At 38.3% G+C, this 26,821-nt stretch overlaps 1 protein-coding gene and 1 non-coding gene across 3 annotated transcripts; one reads left to right on the top strand and one right to left on the bottom strand.

Annotated features, from left to right (window-relative positions):
- Positions 1–2,195: 2,195 nt before the first annotated feature.
- Positions 2,196–25,874, bottom strand: LOC140803038 (probable NOT transcription complex subunit VIP2). 2 transcript variants are annotated; one of them, XM_073158716.1, is made up of 14 exons: positions 25,732–25,874; positions 24,115–24,239; positions 14,340–14,448; positions 14,082–14,260; positions 13,481–13,862; positions 5,956–6,165; positions 5,774–5,869; positions 4,529–4,617; positions 4,270–4,452; positions 3,402–3,827; positions 3,266–3,318; positions 3,138–3,179; positions 2,811–2,955; positions 2,196–2,544 (listed from the first exon to the last, which is right to left on the bottom strand). In XM_073158716.1, the coding sequence occupies exons 2-14, from the start codon at positions 24,130–24,132 to the stop codon at positions 2,485–2,487; spliced, it is 1,992 nt and encodes a 663-aa protein (XP_073014817.1). In that variant the 5' UTR covers positions 24,133–24,239; positions 25,732–25,874; the 3' UTR covers positions 2,196–2,484. The 2 variants fall into 2 exon arrangements, with proteins under 2 accessions (XP_073014817.1, XP_073014818.1); XM_073158717.1 differs by having other exon boundaries at positions 14,340–14,445; positions 25,732–25,873.
- Positions 14,340–14,420, top strand: LOC140804130 (small nucleolar RNA snoR35). The gene has a single exon (XR_012112088.1). It is a non-coding gene; the product is annotated as a small nucleolar RNA snoR35 (small nucleolar RNA).
- Positions 25,875–26,821: the final 947 nt, after the last annotated feature.

Raw genomic sequence — 26,821 nt, forward strand, 5'->3', positions numbered from 1 at the left:
CTTGTCACTGTGAGGTATATGAGTCGACCGACTAATCTTCGATATGCACTAACATCTTCCAACAGAGGATCGACACCAGTATCTTGGCCTGCACTATCATCAAAGTCTTTTGATGTAAGCTTACCATTTTGTTCCATAGGATTATCACAAACACTTGCAACAGATAGGCCCGCATCTGATATGAGTTCAAGAGCATATTTTATCTTGTTCAAACATATCCCTTCCTTTGATCTAGCAACTTCTATGCCAATAAAGTATCTTAATGTTCCCAAATCTTTAACTTTGATGTGCAGGTTTAGGGGCTTCTTGAGTGTTTGGATTGATTCCTCGTGATTACCCGTGATTACTATATCATCTACGTACACCAGTAATATGGTAACAAAATCTTGCTCTTTCTTAACAAACAGTGAGTGGTCATGCTTTGATTGAAAAAAACCGGCTTCATTCAAGATTGATGTGAATTTAATATTCCATTGTCTTGAAGCTTGGTTGAGACCATATAGGGATTTCATCAACTTACACACCTTATTGCTTTGAATCTCCTTCTTATTTCAAAGTCCCTCATGAAGCTCCCCCTGATTTCGAAAGCCTTTAGGAAAGACCATGTAAATCTCTTCATCAAGATCACCTTAGAGAAACGCATTTGTGACGTCCATATTGTATAAGGGCCAGCTAAACATGACAGAAACACTGAGAAGGCATCGAACTGTGGCAATCTTAGCCACTAGGGAAAAGGTTTCATGAAAATCCACACCATAAAGTTGAGTGTAACCTTTAGCAACAAGACGTTCTTTGAACCGATCCACACTGCCATCGGATTGTATTTAATCTTATAGACCCACTTATTGTCGATAGGAATTTTCCTTGAGGGAGATCAACAATCTCCCATGTGTGATTACTTTCCAAAGCTTGTAACTCGAGGTCCATAGCAGACTGCCAACGGGGATCAAGAATTGCCTCATGGTAGGTGGATGGTTCTTTTATGGAAGATAAGGAGAAAAGGAAAGCATTATATGCAGAGGACAAACCAGTATACTGAACATAGTTGGAGAGTGAATGAATATGAGAGGGATATGACTGTGATTGAGAACAAACGTAATCATGAGACCAAATCGGTGGTCTGGAAATGCGAGTAGTGTGTCTAATAGGCCAGGTGACAAGACCAGGAGTAGGTGCTTGTGGTTGGGAAGACGGTGGTACGGGTTCGGGAATAGAAATGGGCACATCTAGGTTGGAAAATACAGGCTCAGTAGCTGGGCACGTGAGAAAGGAAATACAATTTCATTAAATATGATGTCCCTGGAAACAAAAATCTTTTTGGTGTTGAGATCTTGAACCTTGTATCCTTTTTGGGTATTGGAATCCAAGGAAGACACAAGCACTTGCTCGAGGGACAAATTTATCTCCCTTGGGCAAGGTTGAAACATAACACAGGCAACCCAAAACCCGTAGATGGAAATAAGAAGGGAAAGAACCAAACAAAGCTTCAAAGAGTGTCTTATTTGATAAAAGAAGTGTTGGGGCAGAAGACGATTTTGGCTTGCGCCTGGCTGGAAGTATAGGTTTAAAGATGATTGGATTCAATGATACGCATCGATTGGTTCGTTCATTCTCAGGCATCCACAGACAGACTCACCGGACTATCACATGATGTGATGCATGGTGGCTTGCTAATGTTGCCATCACGTAAAACTCAGCTATGGGTTAGTTTACACCGTATTCTCAAATAAAATGTTGTAGGGAAGGCACACGGAATATCATGCAAGTTATGTTTATTAGTATCTTTTGATCCGTTCATTCACCAATCAAATACACACACACAAAAATTAAACATATTTGCAAAAAAAAATTAGAAATAATCTAATGTAACTTAATACATGAAATAAAATGGTGAACTTTAAAATATTACAAAGCCAGACATAAATATAATAACACAAACTCACATAAAACCGTTAAACAGGTCAATTCCTACCCGACCCAACCAATGGAAAAAGTCAATATAAATATAAATCATTTTAACCCGTCTCACTGATATAGATTCGTGATATCATCTCGCATTCATAAGAGACCTACAATAATTATAAAGCATGCTGAACTTCAATCAATTCAAATCAGATGAAGTTACAAGTACGTGTACATTTTTCAGAAAAAAAGGTATTGCTAAGGCATTTATGAAAATGCATATATGTAAATCAATTTTATCAAACATTTACCAACATATCACTACAGAATACGGTTGAATTGTTACTAAATCTAACAAAGAGATTAGTAAAAGTACCTTGGTTTGTCAATGTGTTCCAAAGTTTAATACGAGAACAAAAATGACAAAAAGAATCCACAAAAACTGATCTATCATGCTTGAAATGTTCAATTCGACAACAAAAACACCAAGGAACTACAGAAAACAATATAGAACTAAAATCATACTCCTGCTCTATAAAACACGTCGAACCAGAAGATTTACACTGTAAACAAATGCATTTGCTAATGTTGAGGTAGAGCTGGCCTCTTTTCCAACATGTCGTAATTAAGAACAAAATTTTCCTGCAAAAATTTATCCAGTCAAATGTGTTCAACTACAATAAATAATTATCAATGGCACTTGGTTCATACAACTTAAAGATTTTGAAGATAAATTGATTGATCCGGAATCAAAGAGGGTAGAAAATGTTGAAAAATGAGTCCTGCAAAATCCCGATTGGTTGGGGCTGAGGCTCGTATGAGTTACATTGATAAACAAGATATTCTTTCAGTTTCAATAACTGACAAAACAGAGGAGTGAAAAATGTAACAGGAAGAGAATCTCAAACCTTGCGAATTGTCTCCCACGTGTTTGGATCAAAACAAATATAAGAGCCCCTTTCATATATGTTTGTCTTTGCAAGAGGCTCCATATTAGCAACCCTCATGTACCAACAACGGTGCTCCCTGTGATAGAACCAGCTTCTGTTATATCTGAGAAACAGTGCAGCAAAATCAGAATCAACCATGATAGCTGAGCCTATTCAATCCACAACAATTAAAAAGTATAAACAAAGAAAACAAAAGTTGCTAATGGCCAACATTAAAAACAGCAACAGAAGAAGAAACAAGTCAGCAAACAAGAAAATGGCATAAATTCATAGCATAGAACATACAATTCATTAGCGGCATATAGTTGGGCTTCATCCTTTGGCATACTGCATAAGATCCATAAGAGGTAACAAATGTCATATTTATGTCACTGATAAAAAAAAATAATTTTGGCGATCGAAAGAAGACTTGCCTATAAAAAATATAGAACAATGTGTCTAATTGGAACTTTGAGAAGTATACTTGCTGCATGCCAACCCAAAAAAATTCAGCAAAATGAAAATGATAGAAGTAAAGCAGATAGAAAATAGAATATTGGGTAAACTCACACTTAGGGGTGGCGGTTGTTTAGCATAGTAACATTGTGGCACAATGAATTCTGGATCTCCTTTGACAGGCTCATCTGCCCAAGGGGAAGCAAACGTCTTGTAGAGATTTTCAGTGGAATTCAAGTTCAATCCTAGTGTAGTTAGGTCAATTCCAAGTGCAAGAGACGTCAAATCCGGGTCACTCATCCTTATCACATTTAACAAACCATGCAAACCATAAAGGTCAGGAGCTGTCTGTGAAGCCTGCATTTGTTTCATTCCCTGTTCCCTATATTGTTGACTAATGGGAGGAACTTGCTGAAGTCGAAATTGGGATTGACCCTGATGCTGCTGATATTGTTGTAAAAGTTGGTCGTATGACCCTATGCCGGACACTGAACTAGGAGAATTCAGAGGTCTCAATCCCATGCCTTGTGGTGCACCACTCTGGATAATGTAAAATGACAATTCAAAATGCATTTTATCGTACAAAACATTAGCTGTAACAAAATAGCAAGGAGACAACAATGTCATCTACAAACTTGTGAAAATATTCCTTCACAATTCACACATTCTTAACTGATTGTTTGATAAATTTGATCAAAAAACTATGAGATATGAGTCTTGTTACAGAACACAATTTAATCAGAAAGCTGACAAGGGTAGCAAACAAAATTTTCATGCAGATATCCATATAAATCTTTTCTGTTATTCCCATGCTTCAAAGAAAAAGTACTGGGTAAAATACATACAAACTGAGTTACATTGCTAGAGCAAATAATAATATTAACACTTAGAAAACAAATTTTAAGATACTAAATTATTGGTTAGGTTTATGTTTACACCTTATGGTTAGGTTGAATATCAACTTAAGAGCCAGAAGGCACACCTGCGCATGATAGTTGGAATTTGATGATGGGAACATTTCTGAATTATGCAAATGGAGTAGATCCTGATTATTCACATTCGAAAAAGGTCCACCAGTGCCGCTGGCTGAAGCATGTTGCTGCTGCTGCTGTGGTCGATGAGATGAAAATGTTGGCCCAAAATTGAAACCAGCAGATCGCCCCATCTGCATTTTGAAATGGATTGAGGAAGACTGGAGATGATAGTTAATCCAAATGCACATCTATCAGTAAATTTCTTACAGAAAAATGTTGAGGTTGCATCATGGATACAGAACTATCATGAAGTTGATCTTTCTGGTGAAGGTCCATTGAATAATCAGTATTGCCACCTGCTTAAAATCTAAAAACATGTTAAAAATATCGCTAAATCGACCCAGAAGTTTTTCCAGGATTCCGACCGAAGTTTTAAAGGCCATACTACAGTAATAGAAAAGGCCGACAGGTTACTAGTGAGAATCTTTTTTTCAAAAGTTGCATACTATTATGTATCAAAAGACAATGATACCCTGTCGGTCTATCTGTTTTATCTGGAAAATACATCCATTATAATTGTGTCCATTATAATTGTGTCAGATCGATAACCATTTCAGAGGGCCAATTTCAGATTAAAATGAATAAATCCGAATCAAGATAGTTATGCATGAATAAGAATTGCAAATGAAATTGTGATTAAATGAACGAAAAAATGAGAAAAGATATTCCGAACATATGATATCATAAACATCAAAATTAGAAGTTAATCTGTATGCTAAAAAAAGATGACCAGTTCAATGATGTAGATAAACAGAACAGAACAGCAACAGACTGTGAAATGTTGATTGTTGAACAAAATTGGAAGACCGGAATTGCTGAAATTTCAGGACATATTTGTGCGACAGTTTTAGATTACATTCAATCCATCTAACAAATTATACTATAAAAGTGTGCGGAGGATATATTGGCCAAAAGGTTAAATTTGAAAATAACAAGTACATTGCTTCCCAATTACAACAAAACGCTTCAAAAAAGAAAGAAAGAAAGAAAGACAAGCAATGACAAGCAACAACCAAAGCCTCGTCGAAAGTTTTCTATGGGATATATTCTAATTCAAAGATATATATATATATATGTTTTTTTATAAAGCCAATTTTTGTTTAAGCAAAGAGAAAATATAAACTTCAAAATGTGAAAAGAAAAAATGTTGAATGACACATTTATAACTGGGTAAACAAATTTCAAGGTCTTCAACACCAAAAGGCAAGTTGGAAGATTGTAGTGGTATTCCATACCCAAAGTTGGAAGAATCCAAGAAGGATAGCTGAGATCTCAGACTAAATGAGTTAAAGACCAATTGACGTAATAGACAAACAACAACCCAACAACAATATAAAAGTTTCATCTCTCCTTATTGCCTGTTCTTCTTACTTGACTAACTTGTTTGATGACAATTAATTACATGGATTAACTTTTCTTGTTGATAAGATTGAAATAAACATATATGGGCACCTTTAAATCCAGGTAATGCTGGAAAATCTTCATTTTGAATACTGAACTCCTGATTTTGTTGAACAATAGGGCCAAGACCTTGTTTCCGCAGGGACCCTGAAAGATGGGTTTATATCGCATCTTATAGCAGAAACACATCAGCAGAAAAAAGTAACATAAAATAAATATATACGCTCAGTTACCAAGTTGTCCTTGAGGACCTCCAGACGAACTAGGGCGACTAGTCAGTTGAGGGAAATCATTGATATCAAAAGAGGCACCATCATGGGTATTCACATCATTCAAGATACCCATACTATTTAGATTATTGACAGCTTGAACGAGGTTTTGAGATAAGGGACCACCAGCACCAGGATAGGAGTTTCCTAACATGGATAGTACCTGTGGGGAACCTGAACACCCGAACTGTCAGAATTGCAGTCGTTAAGCAAGTAGCATTATACTCTCACCTAATATAAATATCATCAAACTGATTGATTCAAAATATACACATTAAAAGTTAATTAAAAGTTATGCACGTGAAATTCGTATCTCATGTACTTTTGCATCCACAACATCCTACTACTTCGTAAAATTATAAATAAGTAGCAGCAAATGATTGCAGAGTCGGTAGTGTTTTAGCATACAAGAAAATTAGTAGCAAACATATCAACATTTTTATTATGCAGTATCAAGTGATTTCTGTTGTAACAAAAACAGTAAAATCAAGTGATTTCTGTTGTAACAAAAACTATAACCGTTACTAATTACTCACTTCAAATATTTTAAGCTGAATAGCTTCTTAAACATGTTTCGACCATTGTGCCACCATGCTTGCAACCACACAAGACATGAATGACAACCATCACACTTTCCAAGTCATGGTAACAAAAAACGGAACAGATCTGACTCCGAGTGCGTGTTGCGATGCAAAAAAACTATAATTGATGACAATGATACAATTTAAATATTTTAAACTTAATAAAAAGCCCACATTTCAATCATAGAGCCACATCAGGGCTACGCATGACAATGATGACTGTTTTTACTTGCCAAAATATTAAAATACATACGGGTGAAGTCGGTTTGTGGTATAAATGTTGGATTACTAAGTATTCACTTTATATATTATATTAGGTTGACTGTAGCTCACCAAGCTTCCATTGTAGACACAAATTTGTTGATAAATTGCCACATTATGGAGACGGGAATTCTTGTTAAAAAATTGTATAGTGTTCTTGATAAGTAATGCTGTTTGCCTTAATACCCCTTTGCTTAAAGTATAGAAGCACAAGCTCTACTGGCCCGCACAAATTCACCAACACAACAGTTGAAACCACCCCTCCTCTATCTACACTATCACCATTGTAGTTAAAGGTTGAGTGCAATGGAAAATGACAAAGAGGAAATGAAAGGTGGTTCGAGGCTATGATGGTTTAAGTGGATCATGGAGAACAGTTACATGGTCGCAGGTCATGATGGAGGCTAGTGGCAGCAATTGTGGTGATTGTGGCAATATATGCCTCCTCCGCAAACATGATCAACCACAAATTCATTAATTCAGCTGGAAAGGGTGATTCAATCTTGTTGAGGGTGTAGAAAAGGAAGTACGAAAAAATAAAATGAAAGAAGAATGAGAAAAAAGACCGAAAATTAGTGATTGAAGGACTGTCCACTAAGGTCTAGCAACATTTCATTACAATTTCATATTTTATCACACCTAATTAAATGGCAGAATCTATCCTTTTGTGACAACAGAACTTAATCATATATATCCAACGAACGCACCTTAAACATATACTCTAAACAGGATAGTAATCCGTCGTTGAGTTAATTAATGAATAAATTATACTTCTACTATTCATGTCACAGTACTGAATACCAATTGGTGTGCTAATTAATGAATAAATGGGTACTTCTACAATTCATGACACAACTTTGAAGCAAAATTGGGATCCCATAACCAAGCCAATCAATTGTCAGATTTACTTAAACGTGTAAATTCCTTTTTTTTTTTGTTAAGAAACTATTATTTTAATAATAAATAGTAAAAGTTTACAAAGCGTAGTGGACGAGCGATCCACGATCCACGACGTGAAATGTAAACCAGGATCAAGTCATGAACAAATAAAACACCGATCCTAACAAGATCTGTTAATAGTAAATGCTGAAACGAGGGTATGGTTAGTGTCCATCTCGCCACTCTGAGTCTAATTGTCTCCCACAAATTCTCTGAAGACTCTTCTAAGTCGTTGAAAAGTCTGTTGTTGCGCTCCAGGCATACCGACCAAAATAAGCAAGGTACAATAATACGCCAAAAGTGTCCAAGGCCCTTTCCCTTTAGATAAACGTGCTCCATAACGAACATGTCTCTTGAATGGAGAGGAAAGGTCCATTCAAATCCCAAATGTTACATGACCTTGATCCAAATACAGGTGATCTTGATTTTCTTCATCAATGGGTCCGAGAGATATACTTCCACGGGCTTCTAAACGTTGTGTTTCTTGCCATTCTTAAATCCCAACCATTGTCTTGAAGCCCGTAAATGCTACCCACAACTCTTTTCCACAAAGGACTTTCCTCGACCGCGCTTCTCCACCACCATTTCCCGAGTAATACCCTATTCCTTAACCGGATGTTACCTAAGCCTAAACCTCCTTTGTCTTTCGGTTTGCATACCGGTGTCCAGTTAATAACGTGACAATGCGTCTCCCCATCAGGCCCATCCCACAAGAAATTCCTTATCAATGTTTCCATTTGCTTCGCCACCCGGTTTGGGACCATGAATAATGACACAAAGTATGTAGGTAGAGCACTTAACACTGACTGAATCAGTGTTAATCTACCACCTCTAGATAGGAATGCCTTTTTCCAACTTGCCAGCTTCAAGGACATCTTGGAAACTACCGGTCCCCAAAATTCCAATGTAGTTGGGTTTCCTCCCAAAGGTGCTCCGAGGTATTTAATAGGCCATTTTTCTGTCTTGCATCCAATTGCCGTAGCCACGCCATCAACCACCCCATCCGATTGATTCAAGCCAAGCAAGGAACTCTTTTCAAAATTAATTTTCAGCCCCGATTTTAAACAAAACAATTTAAGGATTTCTACGACGGCCTTCAAATGCTGCTCAGATTGAACGAGGAAGAGAGTGTCATCCGCAAATTTAATGTGTGAAACTTGAACGTTGTTTCTCCCAACCTCGAGGCCTCTAACGACATTTGTAGACTTGGCCTGATCCACCATTCTCTCTAGCCCATCAATCACTAGATTAAAGAGGAAAAGGGATAAAGGGTCCCCTTGTCTTAGGCCCTTTTCCCCTTTGAACTTCCCCCTCGGTCTCCCATTAATGAAAATTGAATATGAGACATTCGAGACACATTCCTTAATCCACTTCCTCCACTTAACTCCAAAACCCTTCTTTTCAAGCACGAAATCTAGAAATCTCCAATCCACATTGTCGTAAGCTTTTTCAAAATCTACTTTCAAGATCCAACCATTCTTCTTTTTCCTTCTATGCTCCTCGACGACTTCGTTGGCTATGAGGCAACAATCTGTAATCTGTCTTCCATGAATGAAAGCACATTGGTTCTCCGCCACAGTTTTGCTCATCACCTCCTTCAATCTGCCAGTTAATACTTTAGCTAAAATTTTGTACAAACTGGTGATTAGACTGATCGGTCTAAAGTCTTTGATCTTCACGGCCTCTTGTTTTTTTGGAATTAGGCACAGGTAGGTTTCATTGGTAATTCCGTTTACGATGCCGTCTTCGAAAAATTCAGCAAAAACTTTGAAGAGATCATCCTTAACAGTATCCCAACTTTTTTGAAAAAAAGCTAGTGTGAACCCATCCGGTCCCGGAGCCTTATTTCCATCACAATGAAGCACTGCACGTTTAATCTCCTCCTCGGAGAATGGCTCATCCAGCTTTGCGGCATCGAAAGAATCTATCGGCATCCATTCCAACCCCTCTAAACCCGATCCATCTCCTTCTGATTTTCTGTAAAATCTTTTATAGTAATCAATGATTGCCTTCTCAATCTCTGAATCATCTGAAAGTAAAGACCCATCATCCAACTCGATCTTGTCTATCATAGCTTTGTTTCTTTTGTTTTTCAACGAGTGGTAGAACTTTGAGTTTTGATCCCCATCTTTCAGCCATTTAACTTTGGCCTTTTGACTTTCCATCTGCAGTTTCCGGATTGTTAAAGTTTCCAACTCGCTTCTTGCATCCCGACGCTGCTCCTGAAATTCGCTTGACCAAGTACCGGCTTCCTCTGTCGCATCTAGGTGAGAGACCTTGAATTGCAACTCTTTAATTTTGAGATTAAGATTACCGAAGACCTCCTTGTTCCAAATTGAGACTTTTTTTTGTTTATTTTAGTTTCATCATGAACTTAAAGCCTGCCCAACCCTGTGTATTCCCAGTGTTCCACCACACTGCAAGGGACTCTCGAAAATTGTTGTGTGACAGCCATACATTCTCGAATCTGAACGGTGATGGTCCTCATTTGAACCTCGTAGTGTCCAATACGATTGGGTGATGATCAGAAGTTATTCTCGGAAGCACTGTCTGTCTAAACGTTGGGAAAATGGCTTTCCATCCCTCGGATAAAAGGAATATATCTAATCTGCAACAAATCGGGCTTTCTCTGAAGTTGGACCAAGTGAACTTTGCATTCAATAAAGGGGGATCATGAAGACACAACTCCTCAATAAGAGCATCAAAGCATTGCATACTTGTTGTGAAGGAATTGCTATTCAACTTTAAATCCAAATTTCGAACGACGTTAAAATCACCTTCTACACACCATCTGTCTCCGCATATTGTGCGCAAGCCTGCTAATTCCTCCCAAAATATCTCTCTATGTCGCGGATTACATGGGCCATAAACTGCGGAGAACCACCAAGAGATATCATCTTGACGCTGAATTTGAATTGAAACCGAGTAGTTCCCAATTAGATTGTCGCGCACCTCAACCACTCGAGGATCCCACAACACTAGGATGCCACCCGATCTTCCTTCCGCTGGTAAACACACCCAATCAACATATCTAGACTTCCACAGACTTGATACAAACCGCCGATCAACTGTAATACTTTTGGTTTCTAAGAACGCGATGTCCGGGTTTTCCTTGAGGATAACCGTACGCACTAATTCCCTTCTTCGTGAGGACCATCCCCCTCTAATATTCCAGGAACAAATCTTCATAACAAACGAGTGTAACCCTTCGAAGTCAATCCTTTCTCATAGTTGACTCCGCTCTGCAACCTAACGAGCTCTCTGCTAAGCTTACCCGAAGCTTTGATCACATCCTTTTTCAACTTCCGGATGAATGACATCTTTCTGTGGATTCCTTGATGCATGAAGTTCTACTTCCCTTCCAAATCCCGGTTGAGTAGGTCTCTCGGACCCCGGATTGTCAGAAACAATTGATTGGCCCCCTCCTAAAAACCCACTAGACTGACCCAAAGCAATGAAAGACGCGGGGAAAAAAGAGTGAAGTGAAAAAGGTTGCTTAGTATACGATTAAGGGAAGCAAGAAAGTACCTTACCCACTAGAGGTTTAGTGTTACCGTGAATCGATGGTTGATTGGAAGGCTACCTATCATCGTCTTGAGGAAACAACCCATGGATATCCACTTCTACTATATCATTATTTGTCTGCAACTCGGATTGAGAAGAGAAGAGGCTGCTCGATTCTGTGGAGTCAAAACCGTCTTCCAATTGGTCATCTTCAGGATGTTCCAAGTCAAAATCGTTTGTGTCATCTGGCTCACAATCTCCTGGCTTGCTCAAATCCTCCATTACTCGATCATAATCTATCACCTCGCCCCCCTCTTCCAAAGAAGTCAAAATCTTTGTAATTGAATTGTTGAAACATGAGCTGTCCATAGGAATTCGTAGGTGAAAGTTGTCCCTCAGCTGTCTTAGTAGGTTCCTTTTCCTCACCGTGTCCATCGGATAAAGAGTGAATAGGAGATCTTGTAAAATCCTCTTTTTTTTGGTGAGATCCGTCGCAAAATTTTAACTACCTTTCTACCCTTGTGATTGACTGTCGGTACTCTTGTATCGTTGACCTCAGCCTCTGCTCTGCTTGTTTGCCCTGGACCCCACAAGTCATCGCTTCGTTCCGAGTGGCTAAGTGTTGGCTCTCCATTTTCCATCTTGTCCCTGCTATTATTTTTGGTTCCCCCGCCAACCGTTATCCTCTTACCATTGATCAATGCTTGAGCATAGGTCTGTTTTCCGTAAAGCTCGTAAGCCTTAATATCGAAAGTGTCAACGTTGATAGTAAAATCCGTGATGACCCCGTTGATTGGCACCCTGACTTTGCTGGAAATAAAACCATCTGTTTTTCCTTTGACCTTAATCTTCACAGCCCCTAGATCGCGAAGGAGTCTAGTGTTGTTACTGACCTCCACTAGGCCCCACATTGCTCCCCGATTACCTTGAAGATGTCTAATGTCCATAAGTGCCAAGGTAACCCTGCAATCTTGATCCAGCTGTTGCAACAACTGAGAACCGAGTTCGATGAATTGATATCTGGTCTCCACTTCTCAAAATCTAATGCCACACCACCATCGAAGAAACCTCTTTTTAGTTGGGTAAAGTACTCCCATTCTTTCTGATGCGCAGGCCACCAAACCGCTTTGTTAGCTTGGAACGGATGAATTTCGATCCTCCTCTTAACATCTTGACCTATAACCCTAGCAACCTGGTCCCAAGACACATTCACCCTGCCTCTAGTAATGATTATGGCTTCATTCCAATTCTTCTCTGATGAATTACAGCAACTGACATCCTTGCCCTTCAACAAATCTTGATGAAGGACCCGTTGTTCAACCTTTGCTATCTGCTGATTCCGAGTAATTGAGATAGGAACAGTACCTTGCTGAACATACTTGTGGCCCGACGACAACGGTCTCCCTGACAGTAAGTTAGCGAGAATATCTGAAATCCTAATCCATCCTTGTTGCTTTAACCCACTAGGAATGATTATGTTCTGTTTCTTCCCGTTATCGCTAAATCTGGAAACCTCTAGGAAACGTCCTCTTCTATTGACAAATCTCTGTGCTACGATCGTTGCATTGCAGCCCCTGAATCGGTAGAAGTCCGAGCATGAATGAGGGTTAAGAATGAAGTTTCTGATTTTGAAGCTGCACCAACGAGCCTCGCTTCGATCCAAGTCCAGGAAGTATGTCGCATTCCTAGTTCTTTCAGTCCATCGAAACGTGCCGCCTCTGTTTACCAACTTAATCGAGAACAACTTGAACTCGATCTTAACCCCATCCTCTCTAAACGTGGGCTTTAACGCATTAGACGGAAACCCACTGGACCTGGCTTGCATCGCAATGCGACCAACAAAACCGGCCGCAAGTGAGGAACGACGGAAATGAAAGCTCAAAGGGATGTGTTAAGGAAGGGCTGAACCGAACCGTAACTGAGAAACGAAGGGGGAGAGAGCATTTTTTTAAAAATTCTCTGTCCTAGGGTTTTTTTTCATTCTTTTGTGTAAATTCCTTTTAATTTAAACTGAATGTTAGGATAACACGAAAACTTTGAAAACCATAAAACCAATAATTTCACATATATTGCGACAAAATTTAAGTGAGTTGAAGCAGCAACTAATAATGTTATCCAAAAGGCATTCCAATGCACATCTCAAACACTAAAGCACTAGTTACAGAAGAGACCCATGATTGAAATGAAAATGCATAGTGAAGCACCTTGCTGAAGCACACCACCCATCAATCTATTTTGTCCCTGCACATTTAGATTTCCAGAACCACTGTTGGCAGTTAAATTTAGGCGAGAAGCAAGACCAGGAACAGAGAGTCCTCCAGCTGAGCTAATGTTTCTGCCCATGTTTCCGCCACCAACTATGTTCCCCACAGAACTTGTAATCCGCTGCCCTGCATTACCCAGAGCAGGAGACACTCCCAAACCTGTAACAGCAGTCCGATTACCAATTGCAGCAGAGGTTGGAAGAATCCCAGGGATAGAACCTCCAACTCCGTTGTTGCTGCTACTATACCCCTGGTTGCCAACAACACTGATACCACCTCTATTTGGAAGCCCCGAATGGCCATGCACACTGTTGTGAGAAATCTGTAGATCAGAAGACAACAAACAAGGAGTTCACCACAAGTCGTGATATAGACATGTTTAGATGGTTCAAATTTCAAAATATCATTGAACTTGCTAGTTCTCTTTCTGCATGTTATAATGGTTTTTTTAATTCTCTCTCCTTTGAATGTATTTTCAACTCCGTACTCACATTCTTTAGCATCAAAAAATCATATGCATAATGTAAAAGTAAAACCTCACCTGTGAAAGAGCAATCGGAAGGTTATTTGAAGCAAACCGTTGACTAGAAAGGTTTCCCGCAGCTTGTTGCACCCCAGTCGGAGGAATGTTATTCAAGACTGTATTTCGTGATCCTAGTGAACCAGGCAAGTTAGGATTATTGAAATTTCCATGAATGTTGTGCAATCCCTGAATATTTCCTGTGAAAGAGAGTTTGCTAATATAGGAGAATTTAATATTGAGAACATAAAGAATTGATCCTTGCAGCAAACAGCATACCACCGTGATGAAAAACAGGAGAGCCACCACCAGACTGTGCAGAGAAAGAGAGAGAAAAAGAGCGTCCTGAGGGGTCGGAGAGATTTGAAGATGACCCATTCAATGTCTGCAGTTACAGAGTAAAAGAATATTGAAATATTTTACTCTACATGATTGTGAGGCCTCAAGTTCAACATATAAATATATAATATAAAATGCAATAAATAACCATCATCCATTAAGATTAGTTTTTATATGATCAGTACAGTATTTAGCCACTTCTTAACATAGAGAAAGGAATATTTAACTAAAACTGGAAAAGTAAGTTATCTCAGGATTCATATTTGATCACAGCTCAACCAAAAAGCACAAGATAGTTGAGGCATTTGGGAGAGTCAAAAGCATCCAAATTCATTTTACAGTTGCAGCATGTTACAACCACAGTACTCAACAAAATAAAGAAGAAGAAAGAAAGCTGAAATATGATAATATATAACTAAAATGAAATGAAAAGGTAAACCCAGAGGAAATCATCTGTACAAGGGTCATAACTACATTCCCTAGCTTTTAGCTAGTCTTGAGTCTCAACACTCAAAAGAAAACATTTGAATGCCCAACTCTATTCTACTTCATCCTCTTAAATTTCCCTTGCCCCTCTTACCCAAGTCATTCCATCTAAAATTCCTTTCATAACTAGAAAAATTTCTGGCTCAATCTATTTAAGCCCATGAAAATATAACCACCATGTCTGATAAGGCCATTAGACATAAGTTACTAACAATACCGCCCTCTTGAAAATCAGTCTTGTCTTGTCCTCAAGGTTGAGCTTAAGAATTTGGTCTTCAAAGTTTTCCCTTTCCTTGGCTTCACAGTTCCCAGTTTGTGAACCTCTCTCTGATTGTTAATTTGAACTTCCACCTTAATGCGGGATTTACTTCCACCTTAATGTGGGATTTACTTCCACCTTAATGCGTGATTTGTCAACCACAACACTGGTTGGGGGCACAACAGTCAATCTGTGGACCGAGTAAAGTAAAATCTCTGGAGAGAATTGTGTTGCCTTTCCTTATGATCTGAAACAATGCATCTTCTGCATTCAGCACCACTTTAGTGTCAAGAATGCATGCCCCCAATAGTGAAGAACTAAGAAAAGTTCTTCAGCTGCCACAATTCCCATACACAAGCCTTCTTCACTTCTAGTAGAAATGATAATTGTATAATTAATTATATGCAATTTTGAGTCAGAGGCAAGAATAAAATTCCTCCCCAATTTTGCTTCAAAGATAATAGAATATGACAAATACCACGGTTCCCTCGTCATGAAGAAATACACCTTTATCAACAAAAAATCCCTAGTGCCTTTTCTTTCAGATTTTACATTTTGAAAGCTCATCTTGTAATCCTTCTTGTGGACAGCAAAGTGAAGATATTCAACAGCTTGGTCAATTTTCTTGATTCTCATTGGCTGGACTTTTAGAAGTGAACCTCAATTCCATTATGAATGTCTGCTCTGAGTAGAATAGATTCCTAAGATTGAGGCCTCTTGATGTTTCTAGATTTTCTTCAAAATTCTTCGGGAAAACTTCAATATCCATTGATGCCCTCCAAGGAGATAACCCATTAAACAGATTCTGTCCAGTACCCACGATGCGCGACCCACTGCCACACGCAACTTTTGTACGAGAGATCATAGACTGTAATGAAGGAGCAAGATTTACATTCAACAAAGACATATGCTTACAAGTAAGAAAAACTTCCTCTCCATTAGGACTAAGTGTCTTGACTAAGATGCAAGCTGATATCAAAAAACTTCAAAATAAGAATCTGCTTGGAGGAATTGCTTCATCATGCAATTCAAGAAAGATATTACAAAGTTCTTGATGAGAAGACCCAGAGGTAGGACACGTAGCACATTCACACAAAAACATGCTGCCTAAGTGCCCCATTTTCATTGCCACTCCACACTTGATTAGGATTTCCATCTTCCACGTCTATTTTTCAACCCTCCTCATGGAAAATTGAAAAAGTGCTGAGGAGTTGATTACACCATCCTGCAATTATTTCCCTCTTAAACATATATCCTGACTCAATTTCCTAATCGAACCCAACGCAAATCCGCCCTAGTTGTAGAAACAAATCACGATACCTTCAATTTGCTTCTCACTTTTGCAGATAAAGTCCAAAACCCTTACAACTATTATTGGGCCGGGTCTATTTCTCGTCCAAATCTCATTTATGGTCCTCTTAGTGACATAGCCCAAGTAACCTTTTTCAGCCATAGCCCACCTTTGGACCTGCCCCAAATCCCAAATAATACAATCAGCGTCTCTTCAGTCGACCGCCTCTGCATCGATTTAACAAAAAAGAGTCATGAATTGTTTTTGGTGCCAATCTGTTGCTTGGCTCTCAAAATCCATCCAATCGAGTCCCTCCCATCGAATCCCAGTGAATTTTCTATCTTGGAAGCCTGATTCTCCACATCAGATCCAAGGTTTTCACTCCCAACGATGTTTTCTCCTTCCTTTGCCTTGATTCTGGGATTTGATGCAAAGTGAGACGTACCCATAACTGGTCTGCCTATATAAATTGTTTGGGCCCAATTTTACTTATGATTTACAGCCCAAAAACATACTCCACTATTCCCCCTATAATCCTTTTAATCCATAACTAAATTGACTGATTCTACGGCCCATTTGATGGTGGTAAGCCCATGGGTTCTCATCCCTCTCCATAATTTGTCTGTTAGCTCATTATCCACATGACCTATATGTTGCTCCTCGTGGTCATCCATCAAAATCTCCAACAGCTGACCCACTACCATAACACGACCTTCCAACCCACCCTCCATCAATGTAGAAACAAGTTCATAAGGATCAGCTGGTTTTCTACCACAATATCTTTAGATCACTTCTTTTGTAAGGTCATTTCCAATCCATGTTTGCCCCCTTCATACAATCTCCCGCCTTTGGATAATCAATTATTTCAGATTGCTCCTCTATGTATTCCCATCCAGTTGAGTCTGTACCATCCTTCATCTTCTGGTCTGAAATTTTTGATACTTGAGTCAAATAAGATCTATTGTAATGACCTGAATCTTCATTTGAATGAAGTACTAATTAAGACATGATCAAAGAGTTGTTAATTAAGTATTATTAAGAAATTGATTAATTGAATATCAACACGATGTATCTACTGAATTTAAAACGGACCACCCAATCTACTTCAGATTACATTATCCCAAGAAATTCAACTAGACGAATGAGATTTTGACATGTGACACCGTGACGGATAAGATTGAGTTCGGATCTTCTGAACTAGTCCGGATACAGTCTATAAATAGAAATCGATTTCATTTGTTGCCTACATCACTTTCTCTCAGCTTCTCTTTCTCGAGGTCTAGCCATACATCTTAGGTTTTTAGCCAGTTTATATGGTAGTTTATTGTCGAGAAGCTTCGGAGCTAGTGTCGGCACAAGGATGGGTGGGTGACCTAAGACACGTAGATCTAAACGTCATCACGGGTTGACGACGAACGCAGCTATAATCTTGAAGCCATAAATAGTTGTTTAAGGATAATTTAAAAAATCTTTGAAGCATGTTTAATAATTATGGATCTGACAAGATAGTGATTTCAGTATGTTGATATTGTCTAGATTCAGACACATAGACTTTCGGTCAGATTGTCTTAGTGAAGTACGTATTGTACTAACTGAAATATCCAAGTGTAGTATACATACTTATATGCTGCATATTTATTTCTTGCATCATCCTTGCTTTACCGTTTTGAAATTATTCATGACATATCACGTTGGGCATGATATCTTTTGAGATATACCTCGTTTGTTTGAGAAACGCAGTCTTATTCTGTATTGTGGACAGTTGGATATCGATAGCTACAATGTCCGATGGGACCCGCGGGCTCTGATGACCCTGAACATTGTAGGTCCACATCTTGACGATGAGTATGAGAGAAAAAACATGCATATGGCAAATTAGAGACTATACTTCGGCGCCTCTAGGCCGAGCATGAGATTCTTGACTTGATCCTTGATATTTGAGCATGTTGCATTTTACATGCATCACATCATGGTCGTACATTCTCATATTGGGTGATTGGCGTTCACATCTTTATTTTCATCTTGGACACCATATTCCATGAGACAAATCTTAGTTTGGACGGTTCGGACGGCTAGGCCAGTGGCTAAAGCAGTTGGATTTTCGATGATGAACCAATTGAGGTTTTATCTGGTTTCTCGTATTCTCGTGCGTGATTATGAATTTGATATGGTTGTATTAACGATTAATAAAGAGATTATTGTTCAGTTTTCATTTGAGTTGTGAGATGATTAAGTTATTTGGTTTTCGCTGTTTAATTATTATTATTAAGTTTTAGTCATGCATGCTTACCAGTCTGTTTAGTAATGGCTCAAGTAAGGCACTAAATTTAGTGGTATCAGAGCGTGCAAAGATATTTGGGACATTAATAATTATGTTTTGGGGATTTAAAAGTTGATTTTTGTTTTCTTTTAATTGTCAGGTGTGGGACATTGCCGTTATGGGGACGACGAGGCAGACCAAGAACATCGTCATAGAGATCGTGACGGAAGGCTTCATCGAGACCATGATGAAAGGAGACGTAGGAACTGCATCAACATTATGGATTACATGAGATTGGACCTCCACCATTGACAGGAGATGAGATTGCTGGTTTTGTTGAAACTTGGTCGATATCATGGAGCAGTGTTTTTTAGTAATGCACTACGACGATGATGAGAAGATGGAGGTAGCCGATTTCATGAACAAAGGAAAAGCTCGGAAACGGTGAAAATATGTTTGTCATTCCAAATCAACGGCATGGACAGATTCGTTGAGAACATTTCCATCATGCTTTGATCAATCATCACTTCCTGCTAGCTTTTGTCAGGCGAAGTAGATGGAACTGTTGACCATTAAGCAATGAGATTCGAGCATTGAGGATTACATAAGCGTTTTATGGATATCTTGTTGTATGCTCCTCACATCAGTTAATTCTCCAGTAAAATATCCGCATTTTCTAAATGGTTTGAACCAAGAGTTTTTTTATCGAGTTTTTGTATACGATTCATAAGAAGGATTAGTGAATCGTTGTCGTCAAGTCGAGATCAATATTGCTAGGAAAAAGGCTATGCAAGCTAGCAAAAGTTATAGTTAGTTGGAACGAAGGGTCAGTCTTTCAAGAAGTTTATATCTTCTTCCGGTCCCGGAAGATGCACAGTTTTTGTAAGAAGAAGTTGCAATGTGGCCATTGCGAAAACAACCACCAGACGGAGAAATGTCGAAGGGTTTCAGGTGCTTGTTTCAATTGTGGTGGTTTTGGTCACATGAAGAAGGATTTCCCAAACTCGGAGGATCAGAGTGGAGGCGGAGGCTCTATGGTAGGGTCTTACAGTGGAAAACAGTCTGAGGCCACTATGCAGCAGAAAGGTTTTCCTACTCAAGGTTTCCGTCGTGGGAGGGCATCGCGCATCGCAAGGATCTTAGCAACATCTACACATAGTTGTGAAAAGCGCTCGCCTCGCTCGCTTAAGCGCGGAGCGACCTGTCTGCGCTTCGGATGGTCCAGAAGCGCAGCAGGTGGACCAAGCGCACGCTTCAGTGCGCTTGGCCTGAGAAATTTTAAGCGATGCTCTTGCGCTTCAGCCCAATTATGTTTTTTAAATTTTTTCCAAGTCAAAATTTAGCCCAAGTCCAGCTCCAAAGGTAAGCCCAGCCCATTTATATGAAAATCCTATCCTTCCTTACGTTGTCTGCCTCTGCTGAAGTCCCCTGTTGCATTTGTGCGTGAGTCTTCTCTGCCTCTACCTTGCCGCCGCCGCCGCCGCCGCCCTTCTCATTTGCTACAGTTGGTAAACCACTAAAGGTCTAAACCCTAATTTTAGGAATTTTAGTTTAAAATTACAAAATTGTGTTATTTATTTTTAATAATATAATAGGTGGTTTGTTTTTATATTTCAGTATTTAAACATTTTCAAAGACTTTATATTTTATTTTGATTTTTTTGATAATATTTTGTTTATTGCGCTTTTTTCCGTAAAGCGTGCGCTTCGCTTTGCGCTTTGCGCTTGAAGCCCCAAGACACTTGAGCGCTTTTTTGCGCCTCGCGCTTTTGACAACTATGCGCCTACAAGTCCAAGGGCAAGTGTACCCTAAATCAAGAGCGAGCTGGTGAGAAAAACGAGATAGTCGTTGTAGGTAATTTCTTTTATGTGGTATTTCTGTATATGTATTAATTAACATTGGGCATCGCATTCATTCATAGCATCAAGGTTTGTTGAGAAGTATAAACTACCATACGTGTCATTAGATGTTTTAATGTCAGTGTTTACACCTATGGCACAAGAGGTTTTAGCTAAGCGACTAGTCGTAGACGGCTTGTTAGAGTTTGAAGGAAAATATGTTTCTACTAATTTGATAATATTGGCCATGGAAGATTTCGATTGTATTATGGGGAATCGGCATATTGACTAAGTATAGAGCGACCGTAGATTGTTATCAGCATCTCGTTCAGTTTCGTCAAGGAAGAGACGATTATTGGTTCTTCTACGTGAAGAACATTTCGATGAATATCCTGATGTTTTACTCTGATGAAATACCTGGATTTCTTCCGAAGAGAGAAGTGGAATTTGAGATATAATCGGTACCAAGAACCGCACCTATCTCCAAGAGTGCCATATAGATTAGCATCGTCGGAGATGAAAGAGTTGAAGCAACTGTTACAAGATCTTCTTGACAAAGAGAACATTAGACCTAGGGAGCATCAGTGTTGTTCGTTAAGAAGAAGGATGGTCTATGCAGCTTTGCATAAACTAAGTTACAGCCAAGATATATATAGTTTACCACAGATCGATGACTTGTTTGATCAACTGCAAGGAACTTCAGTGTACTCGAAGATCGATTTACGGTCTGGATTCATCGGCTTTGAGTTCATCAATGTGATATCCGTAAGACTGCATATTGAACAAGGTATGGGTGTTATGAGTTTTTAGTAATGTCATTTGGTTTGACGAATGCTCAAGCAATGTTTATGGATTTGATGAACCGAGTATTCTAGGATTATCTTGACAAGTTCGTCATTGTCTTTATTGACGACATACTGGTATACTCTCATAACCGTAAAGAGCATGCACAACATTTAAGGATTGTGTTGCAAACATTGAGGAATCACTAACTGTAGGCTAAATTGAGCAAGTGTGAATGTTGACTAGACGGAGTTGTCTTCTTGAGATATGTCATATCCAAATATGGGATATAAGTGGATCCTAACAAGATCGATGCAGTGTTGAGTTGGGCATGACCAGAATCAGCACAAGAGATAAGAAGTTTATAGGTTTGGCAGGATATTACCGGAGATTCATCTCCTGATTCTCTTAGATTGCCAAGCCATTGACACAGCTGACGTGTAAGAATGTGCAGTCCGAGTGGACACAGAATTGTAATAATAGTTTCAATGAACTGCGTCAACATTTGACAACTCCACCAGTTTTAGCTTTGTCATCTGGATCAGGAGGGTACATTGTGTATATTGATGCATCACTCACAAGACTTAAGTGTGTTTTGACCCAGATTGTTTTACTGAAGTACATGATGTACTGACTGAGATATTTAAGCGTAGTATACACTTTATATGCAGCATATTTATCTGTTGCATAATATATGTTTTATTGTTTTGAAATTTATGCATGATATATCATGTTGAGCCTAATACTTTTGAGATGTACCTCGTTTGTTAGGGCCGCTCAGCACTATTCTGTATCGTGAACGGTTGGGTATCGAGAGCTACAGTGTCCGACGAAACCCGCGGGCTCTGAAGACCCTGGACATTGTAGGTCCACGTCTTCCTCATTAGTGTGGGAGCAAAAACATGTCTATGGCAAATCAGAGACTACACACTCAAGTGCATCTAGAATGAGCATGAGATTTTTGACTTGATCTTTGATATCCGAACATAATGCATTTTACATGCATCATATCGGTTTGTATACTCGTACATCCTTTATTTGGCGATTGTCGCTCACGTCCATGTTTTCATCTTGGACGCCTCATCTCACGAGCCAGGTCTTAGGCTGGACGGTTCGGACAGTCAGGACAGTGGCTAGAGCAATTGGGTTTTCAGTGGTGATCCAGTTGAGGTTTTATTTGGTTCTCGTATTCCCATGCATGATTATGACTTCAATAGGGTTGTATTAACGATTAAGATTGAGATTATTGTTTTGTTTTTTGTGTGGATTGTATGATGATTAAGTTATTTGTTTTCGATGTCTAATTGTTGCAATTAAGTTTTAATCATGCATGTTTAATAGTCTTTTTAGTAGTGGCCATAGTTGTCAAAGGCGAGCGCCTCTCATCCCAGGCACAACAATTTACAAAGGCGAGCCCAGGCGCACGCCTGGGCTCGCCTTGGAAAGGCTCTCGGGCGCGCCTTAGGCGCGCCTGATATCGCTTTTTTTTAAAAATTCTGTAACAGAGAAGTTGCAACTTCTCTGTTTTTTTAACTATTAACTTAAAATGTAAAAGGCCCAGCCCAACCCCAAACCCTAGTAGCCCAGTTAACAAATTAAATAAGCGACGAGACTTGTGCACTGCAACAGAATTACAGCCAACAACGTGACGAAGAGGAAGGGCATCTACATCCAAAACAACCAGAAAAAGGCCAATTTCACATCTTTTGGATGAAGAGGAAGAAGAAATTGATGTGGATCAAGAAAGTGGTGAAGATAAAGAAGAATACAAGTCCGAAAGTTCTAGGTACTCTGATGATTCGATGGAAGAAGATGAACTTGATTTGGATGATTGAAGAATTTTAATCGTGTTACTTATTATTATGAACTTATTAATTATTTGTTGTTTTATGTGACATTGTGACTTAATTATTTCATATTTTAATATATTATTCTAAGATAAATATATTTTTTTTATAAAATTAAAAACGTGCGCCTTGCTTCAGTAAGGCGCACGCCTCGCCTTGCGCCTTGCGCCTCAGGCTCCAGAGCCCTCGTGCGCCTCGGTGCGCCTTGTGCCCTTGACAACTATGGTAGTGGCTCAAGTAAGGATGCTACATCTACACTTCTATGCACAATTTTGAATAATCGTCTCACACAATTTCCTTGCATTTGGAAGAGCAACCCTTTGTTTCTTTTCAAGATAGCAAAAATAGGTGTGAGTAGAGCTGAAGATTCATCTCCACTTTCTTCTATCATAAATGACATCACTGTCTCCATTGATTCAACGACAGCTTCTGGGTGATGAACTCTTGCAGATCCAAGGAAGTGCTTAAACATTTCAATAATCATCTCATCTACATCTAAGTCCAACATGACTATGCAGTACCTGACTTTAGCCATGGTTTCCAAAATTGTTATCCTCTTACTATAAGATCTGGTAGCAGTGTTCGTCAAGTATTTATTGACTTATGGTGACAAATTTTAATAATCACTTTTCAATTAGAAAAATCCATGAAGAGAAAAGAGCATCAATCAATCTTAGGTGCATATTCACATTATCAACATCAAGATATCTTCACTGAATAAAGATCAGCCATTTACTAGATTGATCAATCTTCACTCAAATGATAACAAAATTGGATCGGTCAAACGAAATTGACAATCTCAAACAGACCATGGAGCAATCACATTTAAAGATACCAGCTGTAGTGTTCAAAGTAAAAGAACCCAAAAAAATATTAAAAAATATATCCACGTTTCTAAAGATTATCATCTGATATCGATAAATGTATCTGTTGTGGATGAAGGATCATTACATTGGGTAACCCTGACATTGTGAGAATGTCAAGAGGTCATGAAGACAATTATCCCTTGCTAAGAAGCAGCTTTCTTTTTTCCTTAAAGTAAGAAAGATTTCCAAATGTGATCCGGGGCTTGTTTCCTGAGAGAGAGAATAATTAAAGCAGCCATCAAAATAATGAGCTGCAATTAAATCTATCATTGCAGAAAAAACATACATAAGCTAGAATATGGGATAGAATTTCAGAAATTGTATGAAAAAGAAAGACATCAGACGTGTAATATCATGAAAAGGCGGAGTAGAGATGAACCACTGGGAATTCTAGGGACCCTAGGCATAATCGAACATAAAAATTCAATTTACAACAAAAAGTGTTCAAGAAAATTAAATCGCCATGTATAACATATGAATGATAAAATAACATATCATAAAGAACACTCACACCTTTGAATTTAATATGGATAAAACATTATAGATATCCACAAAGTATCCTTCTTGGCCTGTATTGGCATGCTTTGTTTATAAATGCAAAGGAGCCGACTAGAATGCACAATAAAATAAGTCATATAATAACTGGAAACTGCTTCACTTGAGTCACAAGAGTTTCATAAGTGATAAGATTCAAATCCTCAGTTTTCCTCAAGGATACATTTGGATTAAGGTATTTGGAACATGGATTTCAAGTACATGAATTCAATTCTATTTTATTTTTTTGATGAACTTATATTAGGTAAAAAAAATTCAAATCCACCTTCTATTAATTTAGGAAAATGTGATAGTAATTGAGATGGATATGAATGAAATGCTAGCAAGATAGGTGTCATTTCGACTCTATGTTTCAAATCAAAATCTCACATTCATATTAAACTCATCCATCTAAACACAACCTAAACAAAATGATAAATTCATAAATATAAAGCATATGATCTCTAAAGAAGTTAATAGAATTAAAACCTAACAGACTGTCACCTAATTCCCCAAAAGATCCAACAATTATTGTTAATTATTCTACAAGCTGCAGATCTTCCATTCTAATGTAACTAAAATAGCGCCTCCCTGATAAGATAGAAATTATGTTCCAAAAATAATTGACCCGACCAACTATTTTCACAATGTATCACAATCAAAAAAATATCATGACCAAAATACTCCATTATGGTAAGGAACAAACACAGAAAAATGGACAATCCAAAAACGCATCTCACATCCATGGACCAACTCATTTTGGAAACTGCAAAGTAACATCTACAGAAGCTGCAGACTGAATGCAAAAGAAAAGTATAAACATGAGTCATACAGCACATAGTACTCAGTAACAGTATCAACAATTCTTAATCTTAAAACACCAATAAAAAAAAAAAGCCAAATTCAATCACAAGAACAGACATGCGCATAAAAGCAAAGAAAAAATCATCCTGAACCTCAAGAACAACCCCGAGAACAGAAAAAAAATGGCAGTATTCATTAAGAACAAAAATCATGTAGGCAACAATCCACTGACCAGAAATAACAATAATAAACCAATAACAGAAGAGATTGAAACCTAGATAACAAAGCATTTCTGAATCCCAAAAGGTCCACCTAGAAAACACAAGAAGTAAATAAACATAACCGAAAGGAAGTAAACGCTGACCTCCGATAGAATAAAACTGAAAGCGATCTGTAAATGATAGGTCTGAAAATTGGAGTGAGAAAATCGGGGAAACAGAGACACAAATAAACGGATTGCTCCTACGCACGAAGCAAAACCCCTAAAACACACATCGCGGTCAACTTTTTTTGCGTCATCTCTCGGGCTAGCCCGGCCCAGGTCCCTCCAAAACTCTACTTAGAGAATGATGGGCCGGCCCGTTAGAAAAAGGCCCAACTATAGTGGGCTAGGTTTGGGTTGCTCGAAAGAAGTAGGACAAAAATTATATCGGTATATTACTTAGAATAAGCTCATATCTTTTAAAATTAATAGTAATATATTTTTGAGCAAATTATCAATCACTCTCCATCATCAAACTTAACTTTTTCTTTACTCCATATTCCTTTAAATCTTTGTTTGAGCTCTCTAATTTTTTAAAATTTCCAAAAATATACTCAATCTTCATAATTATAGTATGTGACATTGTTTTACATATTGAACATGTTATTATAAGTATATAGCCCAAAGACAAGCAGTTACGCAAAGTTTCTAGCATATATATCATGTTTAGATGATCGATTTTTTTAGATATACAAATGACTCATCATGCTTCCATATAATAAATTGAATAGTTTACCTTTTTGACCAGAGTGCATTGGGTTGTATCCACCGGATTTTACAGATTGCTTATCACAGCCTAACCACACAGTCGCAACAGATAGTTCCTGACGTAGATTCCTTCAGCAGAATCTATCACAACTTTGTTTCGTTTCCTACCTCATGTTGTATAGTAAAGTAATTCAATTTGAAAATAATACATGGGAGGGACAATAAGCCTTGATCTTTTTATTCAAATATACAAACTATTATTATATAGTAACCTCCTCTAGAGGAACTTTTTTAGATACTTATAGTAGATGCGAATACAACACATAAACTAGAAAGAAAAATATTACAATTTATTTGAAAGAAAATGAAGTGGTTGAACGATGGTTTCATCTTCCTTCTGCCTTGGTAATTATAAAACTCTTGATGGATTTGAAATCTGAACTTCAAATCTTGTGAATTATTCTGCTTGTTATGGCTGACAGCA

This window comes from Primulina eburnea, chromosome 10 (assembly GCF_022965805.1).
Source record: "Primulina eburnea isolate SZY01 chromosome 10, ASM2296580v1, whole genome shotgun sequence".
Classification (NCBI taxonomy): domain Eukaryota; kingdom Viridiplantae; phylum Streptophyta; class Magnoliopsida; order Lamiales; family Gesneriaceae; genus Primulina; species Primulina eburnea.

Bases quoted from the DNA above. Each gene is read 5' to 3' on its own strand.
- LOC140803038 (XM_073158716.1), bottom strand. The intron at 6,166-13,480 runs GTGCTTCACTAT...TCGGGTGTTCAG, and splicing joins GGGTGGTGTGCTTCAGCAAG to GTTCCCCACAGGTACTATCC. The intron at 2,545-2,810 runs GTTTGAGATTCT...AAATTTTTGCAG, and splicing joins CGTGGGAGACAATTCGCAAG to GAAAATTTTGTTCTTAATTA.